The 8,076-nt window shown below is 27.6% G+C and overlaps 2 protein-coding genes across 2 annotated transcripts in view; both read right to left on the bottom strand.

Annotated features, from left to right (window-relative positions):
* LOC105625578 (glutathione synthetase-like) lies at positions 1–3,007 on the bottom strand. The gene is made up of 11 exons (XM_012206900.1): positions 2,908–3,007; positions 2,493–2,676; positions 2,350–2,425; positions 2,105–2,235; positions 1,952–1,997; positions 1,608–1,681; positions 1,364–1,531; positions 951–1,104; positions 606–713; positions 215–504; positions 1–127 (listed from the first exon to the last, which is right to left on the bottom strand). The coding sequence occupies exons 1-11, from the start codon at positions 3,005–3,007 to the stop codon at positions 1–3; spliced, it is 1,458 nt and encodes a 485-aa protein (XP_012062290.1).
* Positions 3,008–5,180: 2,173 nt separating this feature from the next.
* The window catches only part of LOC105625764 (glutamate receptor 1), an 8,490-nt gene continuing 5,594 nt past the window's right edge, over positions 5,181–8,076 (bottom strand). The window contains exons 4-9 of the mRNA XM_012207084.1: positions 8,013–8,071; positions 7,827–7,936; positions 7,289–7,482; positions 6,609–6,717; positions 6,095–6,284; positions 5,181–5,682 (exon numbers count right to left, since the gene is read on the bottom strand). Of these exons, the coding sequence (XP_012062474.1) occupies positions 5,181–5,682; positions 6,095–6,284; positions 6,609–6,717; positions 7,289–7,482; positions 7,827–7,936; positions 8,013–8,071 (1,164 nt within the window). The remainder of the gene's footprint in view (positions 5,683–6,094; positions 6,285–6,608; positions 6,718–7,288; positions 7,483–7,826; positions 7,937–8,012; positions 8,072–8,076) is intronic.

Here is an 8,076-nt window from a genome sequence, read left to right as displayed (position 1 = left end):
TTAGCTAATTAAATAGGGACTATCAAGGGCACCAACACCTGCAACTATTCCGCCTTCATCTTCGCTCGATAATTTAGTTCTTAGAATATGTCCAACTTGTTTATTTAACTTTATCTCATTGCTATCCCTAGAAATGTTATACAAATATTAATGTCACTTATTTATTAACAAAGAACATGATGATTAAAATGTAAGTCATCCCATATGTACTTACCCTACTATTACGCCATATATGCCAAGTTCTGTTATAACATCTGATAGATCAACATCATCCTCTGAAGGTGATTCTTCAGCGGCACGTACCAAATAATTTTTCTGTAAAGGAGGATAAAGGCGATCCATGAGAATCCATGCTGTTCTTTCTTGCGATTCCTTCATTGAACTTAACCACGTTCTTATACTTTCATTATATATGTTATTCCCTCCACCTTCCCTTTGTGGTTTGAGAACAAATTTGTATGGTTCGTTTATACCCATTTCTGCTGCTTTTTCTCCAGCATCATTCTATTATTATAATAAATATATTATTTTGAATTTGAATTGCTAAAAATTATTCATATAATAGTTAATTATATAAACATTAAAATAATGAATAGATTACTTACAAAATCTAATGTATATAGACCAGTAAATATTTCTTGCACTCTAGCAACAGATGCATCATCTTTTAGAAATTTTTTCAATACAATAGGTTGAGCTAAAGATTGTTGTACCTAAACAAATAATTTTCAAAATCGAAATATTTTATAAATCTTAATTACAGCGAGTATATATATGTGTGTGTTACAAAATTTATTCTATCTGTAATAAATATGATAAAAATTAAATATTCTTGTTTTCTATTAATTATTTCAATATTTCATACAGCTTATGTATAGATAACAAGAAAAATTTAATTTGTTGTATATTACTCTTGTTTAGACAAATAAAAATTAAAATGATTTACATACTTTTTTAGTACCTGCTAAATGATACTGTACTGATGGACACTTTATTGCACGAGAACACTCTATTAACAATCTCATGTCCCATTCTTTTTCTGTCGGATAAGCTTCAAGTTCATAACCTGAACGATAGTAAACAACAGCTACTACCATATTTGAACTAAAACAATTCAAGTAATTCAAATGTTTCAATAATTCAATAATTCAAATGTCTGCATTCTTTATTCAGTATTTATTAAGTGTGAGAAAAAGTTCGTGGCGTTTTTTTAATGCCATCTAACGGGAAAAACGCCATAAATTTTTTCCCACACCTAATATTTCTATATTTGCAAAGACATGAAAAAAATTCTCTTTTAAAATATTTTGTATAAATTTTAATATAATTTATAACATAAATTGTAATTAAGATTTCAACTTACACAATTAATTCTTTATTTGGTCCCAATTTCACTCCCTCCGATACTAAATTTGTTAAACTTTTTCTAATAATCTTAATTTTAGGACACAATTGACGAATTTGGAATTCATGAAATCTTTGATCGCTTATATTATAAGTTATATCTTCAACAATAAACAATATAACAGCTCTAAAACAATTTATTTATTAGTCTTATTTATAGAATGTAACAATCAGAATAAAATCTGCTCTATCACCCAACTTACTCTGAATTATTATACAATTCCCATGCGAATATTAATCCTTTGCAAAATCCAATAAGTGCATTATTTTCTGGAATCTTATCAATAGCAATAATTAATATTAATAAACTGTAAAATATTTTCAAAATATTACAGTATTAAGAACGATAGAACTATTCTCTTAGCTGAATTTCTTACACTGTTCATCTTCTTTCCTTTTCTTCACCACTGGAGTGAACAAGAGAAAAATGAACTCTGCAAGAAGTCCAGTTAAAAAGATTTACTAAAAAATTTTAGCATGTTACGAAAATCAAACATAAATAACTTATATCTTAAAAAATTATGATAATAATGAACAATTAATTTACTCGTTCGCACGCTTTCTTCCTATATCCCAATTCTTCTAATATATACCTATAAAATAGATATGTTTTCATTAAAAACATTTAAATAAAAGACTTTTCAAATATTAATATTTCTTCTTAATAAAGTTTTTAAACTTTATTAGTCACTAAACTTACTTATGATATTCGGATGTAATTGTAGCTAAGGCTGCAAAACTAGTCGCTACTGTATTTATTTCTACTTGCTTTATCTTACAGTCATCATCGTGTAATAAATAATCTGATCTCAACAGTCCAAGACTTATATTCTATATAACAGGAAAATCTTCTTTTGTATTTATGCACAATGATCAACTGCATCGGATCTTTTATTGATGTCTAGATATTATAACCTAAACATTATTATATTTAATATCACATACCTGACTAAAACCTTTTTCATATACTGTCTCATATATGTGGAATAGCTTTGCTGTAAATGGATCAGCTTGGATTGTGCTAAATCAAATAATATAACTCTACAATAAGACAAATTCCATTATGATTATAGCTCTAGTAACAGTACCTTTTTAAGCTGCTTGTAAGAAATTCCTTATCATGAGCAACTTTATGAATAAGTTCGTTTAATATAATTTGTACATTTTTTACAGTTAAAAAGGACTTTTCGGGAAAGCTCGATGGTAACAATGTAACAGGTAGTAGTTGTACCTGGTCCTTATTAAAATTCGTCTTGGATCGCATGGATATCCCTAAGTAATAACATAAGATCTCATCACATAAATCTGTCTAATTGCATCATCTGAATCATTGTAATTATTTTATATTTGCGTCATATCCTCGAATTCTTTATGCTTAAAATTATATAAAATAGCCATCATGTTTGTCTTTATGATTTGCAAGTTTATCAGGAATGAGCAAGTGTATAATCATACATTTGATTATCAGCAATTTATTTCTTATCAGTAAAAAAACATAATTACCATGTATAAGCGCCCAGTCCTTCGCTTTATCTACGCTTTCTTTTAGCTTCTCCTCCGAGAGAGGAAGCTCGATACAAGGTTCTAATTGACAGGTGCTCATGGCGAATCCAAAATCAAATTGGACAACAATTAAGTCAATCAATACTATCCAAAGAACCTTGACAAGCAACAGCGGCCGTATGGGCCAGCTGTTGATAATCAGCAGCTGATTCACCTTTTAAGATCCCCAGATCACGTGCCATGTAGGACAGGGAATTGAGAATTAAAACTCCATGCACTAGCGAACTAACGTCCATTTTAATGATCAAGGACTAGGTACTACGTCTATTTCGCGACACTGCCGATAAAATCGTAACGTTGAAAATATGGTGTATGTCCGTACTAAATGTAACAGCTTGCCAGCTTCAATTAGCGCGGACAGAGAGAACTAATATTTTAAATGGAACTCATCTATTGGCGTCTTTATGTGCACAAAGCGTGCACAATGAACTATGTAATCGATTGTAGCCATGGATATTTCCGGCGATTAACACATACAACACAGGGGACTATATCTATAAAAGAGGACAATATAATTTATATTAAATTTATTTAATATTGTAATTAATGTATAAGTATACCTTTATCAATTTTTTGCGAATGTGACATTCATTTTTAATTTAAATTGTTATATGTATATACTGTATAGATTTGTATATACATTTGTATATACATTTTATTATTATTAGATATTATTATTATATCGCAAAATGTTATTTAAAATTATATGTTTCATTATTAAAGACAAAGTGAATGTGATGGATAAATTAAGGTTTTTTTTAAACTAAATTAAGTTAAAATTAATGATTTATAAAATTAATAAAATTTAATTAAAAGTTAAAAGAATAAAATATTAACTTAATAAAAGTTAAGTTAAGATTGAATTAACTTAAGTTTAAAAAAAGTTAATTTTGAAAAAATTATTTTTATCATAAGAATGTCCTAATTTTTCTTGTGGGATTACTTTAAATAAAATGGGATTACTTTAAATAACACTTAAAACAGATAAAATATACAAAATTAAATATTATTAGATAAATTTAATTTTGTTATTCATAGTAAGTTACTTGTACATATATAATAAGAGTTACATAATCGCGTTTTTATCAAAATCTTGTGAGAGAGAAGAGTATATATATATATTATTTGCATTATCTCTCTTTTTTTAACCTTTATCTAATTTCCTTGAACTTCCGAAACAACTGCTCACGCATGTTTACGACTATGTCGACTAGATATTTGTTACAAAAAATATATATAAAAATGTAGAAAATGATGTGCAATCTTCATTTAACTCATTTCATATTTATGTTGCTGAAATATAATGTTTATGACACCTAAAATTGGTGCGATTCAAATATAAGTTGGAATTGACAAAATCAGCGAGCCAATAAAAATTGGCTACTATAGTGTGACTCTCATTATAGAGTCTGTAATCATAAAATCATTGAATTTTTTAAAAATTAATTCTCTAATGTTTAAGATTTTATTTAAAAAATATTAGTATTAAGAGATAGAAAAAATTTTAATTTAAAAAAGTTAATAAATTAAAGTTTATATAGAAGTTTATATAGAAGTTTATATAGAATCAAGTAACTAAATTAAGTTAAAAATTAATGCATTTAAAATTAACTAAGTTAAGTTAAGTTATTAACTTTTTAACTATTTTTTTAATTTTTAACATTTTAATTTAGTTAATACTCAACTCTGGATACATTAATCTTTTTTATTAAATACGATACAGTATTTGTTTAAATAAAATAAAAAATAAACATGGATTAATATTTGGGAACGTGGAAAAAATTATTAATATTTAATTGACAATGAAATTGTCTTTTTATTTATTTTTTTAATGAAATCTGCGAAGGCTAAGAATTTATTTTTTAAATAAAAAGAAATATTTCTTTAACTTATTTATTGTTTTAATATACTAACTATCACATATATTTCTGCCTATTTCTCTATATTATGTTATGCATATCAGCACATACATATATTTAAAAAAGTACTAGTATCTGCACATAAAATGTACATAGAGTTCTACAATTGAAAACACTATTTCGTAAATCTGAATGACTAGATTATGGCAATGAATGACTGCATGATTGATGACTATACAATTTTCCGCGTATGAATTACAGCGCTTAGTACGCAATTTATATGAAATTGTTGACATTTTAAATAAATTCCATCGATAATTTGCTACGGTTCGTCAGACGTAAATTATTCCTTTATTACGCTGTGTATTGAAATAGAAATGCGGATGGTGTGCGAATAGGTATTAATCTTTGATCACCATAACGATCGAATACAATGTAATAATCACGGCCATTAATGCAATATTTCTTTCCTTGAACGATATCGTACGGGATATTTGAAAACGGCAGCTGTATGTTCCGTTTATCGAATAGCTGATTCTTAGTGGTGTACACCAATTGTGGGATTAAAGAATCATTTGATTTCCGTTTCCACTTGCAGAAGAACGTGCGATCGGATTTTTTGCCGATCTTCTTTCGCCGTTTGTAAAATTTCACCAACCAATTAATTAATATCTCGAGAACGAAAATTATCATTGCGATCATATATCCAGCGAGGATCACTTTAAACGTTAAAGATAGATCGGCAATTGACAATTGTCTTTCAGTGGATCGAAGATCCAGCGGACATACTTGCGCAATTGGTAGCTTTCTCAGTTTCTCGCGCGTCATTATACCAGATGCCATTAAAGTTATCAATCTGAAACACGTTCAGTCTTTTATTGAATTGCACAGTTAATAATATTAGATTATATCAATAAATTATTGATGATTAATGGCTACAATTTTTGTGATACGAACTATGCTTAAGACATAATTTATATAAAATTCTCCTACAGCACAAAGTTGCACAAAAGTTGCAACACTGCTGCAACATTGCAGCAACATTCTATTTTGCAGCAATATTGTTACAAATTCTATGCTGTATAGATTATATTCTATCTATTTTTTTAAATTTTATTATCTATTATTATCATATTATCTAAATTCTAAAAACTCGAAGAATATACAAGCATAATTAACCATAATTCAATTTACTTTTTATATTAAAAAATATTAATTTTTTTAATATAAAAATATTAATTCTTTTAATACAAAAATTTGTCGCTTACTCTTTATTAAATAGTTTCTTCAAAGTAGAGTTTATGGGAAAGGCGAATGCCTTATTGATCAAATAAATCGTGTTGGGCATAATAACATATGTACATCTGTCCCGATGGTTCAAGTGTTGGCGAGTTTTGTTGATATAATTCTCGAATATTAGAGTTTTGAGGTAATGAGTCTCTCCAAGGAACAGTTTATCTAGAGATTAAAATTATACTTCTTTTCATTTGATAATAATAGAAATAATTATTTTAAGAAATAATTATTTTAGGGACTCCTTTAATTCATAAAATAATACATACATATAAATAAAATATGATATAAAATTTAATAATATCTGTACGTTAGCGAGACGAACCAGAACCTCCAGATATTAATAAATTTTATTTATATATATTTTTATCATTAGGTATAATTGCGCAAATTAGTATCAGCGCTGACTTCTAATGCCTCGTGAATTTATATATTATTCTTTTTATTTATTATTAAAGTATGTAGTTGAAATTTGGCGGTAGTACTCACTCTTCTCCAAAGCGTTAAAAATATCGTTAACTGGATATTCATATGACGTTATGTAATTGTCCTTCCATCTTGTGACGTTTAAGAGATTTAAATCTTCAACATCGTGGAACTGAAAATATTAAAAATGAAATTTAATTACACTAGTTTACAAAAAATAATTTCTTTTAATTACTTTGAATCAGACAAGGTATTTCTTACAAATTTTGACTGTCGCACACGAAACACTAGTACTATCGCGATATTTTCGAAATAACTACAGAGATTTAATCTACCAAAAATGGCTTTTTTGTGATATTTAATATTTTCTAATAATGTATAAAAATTAATATTATCTTAAAATTCTAATCAGAAGTGAATGTATTTTCCATTCTCTAAAAAGATGGACAAGATGCATTTTTATAAATTTAAATATTTTATTTTTTAGCCATGTTATGTATTCTTTGACTTTGACTGTGATATATAATATTAAAAATATTAAATATGTTATTAAACATATTATTAAATCAAAATAACTTTTTGTTGTGTAAACTAGTATTATTTGAACGTTTTATGATCGTGATAAAATAATCAATGCTTGCAATTCTTATTAATTTTAAATCATACTATTGAATAAGATTGTAATTACAAATCTCAAATTCTCTCTTAAAAAAGATTAAATACGTGTTTGCATAAAGACTTACTTCAGAAAGCACTAAGTCTATTGTGCGCCCTTTATAAGTAACCCACTGATAACCTTTACGCAATATATCTTGTACGTTGTTGATTGGCAAGGTAAACTGTGGCCTCGTAAGAAACGCAGTAAGATTCGCCGTGTAAAAGGACGTCAATATTAAAATGAAAATCCACCACATGGCGATCAGAATCCGTGTCGAGTCTACAATTGATGTAAATTCATTTTTTAATTTAATATTACATAATAAACGATACAATTAGCATATATTTGTTGCTTTCAAAAATCGTAGTATAAAAAAATTAATCCTAAAATTTATCCTGTCACAATAATCTATACATAAATCATGTTAGTCGGATATGGTTTAGGTTTTTCATTAATTTAATTTACATTATTACAAATTAAATATAAAAATAAATGCACATAACGTATGTCGCAGTATATAATGACGTAACTCTTGAAGAAAGTCGTCTCTATGAGACGTCGTTTGCGAATATAAAGATGTGGTAATCAAGATGTCACGAAGATAGCAGGGCAGTATCTCGTACCTGTTGTCGCGATTATATTGGTTCCTTGTTTTAACAAAGAACTGTACACAAACCATACGCAAGAGAATAAGCTGAAATTTTCGGAGTCGGGTTTGTTCCACAACTTTGCCCTACAAGATAGTGATAATATTGAGAACTGGAGCGTTTTATAAGGTATATTCTATGGATTTTTTTCTTTCGACGAACCTGAATGTGGCGAATGTGTAAATTACAGGTCCTACAGAGATCACTGCAGCTAGCACAAACAGCC

The sequence above is a fragment of the Atta cephalotes genome, assembly GCF_000143395.1.
Source record: "Atta cephalotes unplaced genomic scaffold scaffold00003, whole genome shotgun sequence".
NCBI lineage: Eukaryota > Metazoa > Arthropoda > Insecta > Hymenoptera > Formicidae > Atta > Atta cephalotes.
The sequence above is the reverse complement of the archived record's forward strand: the minus strand, read 5'-3'. Positions and strand labels throughout refer to the sequence as shown.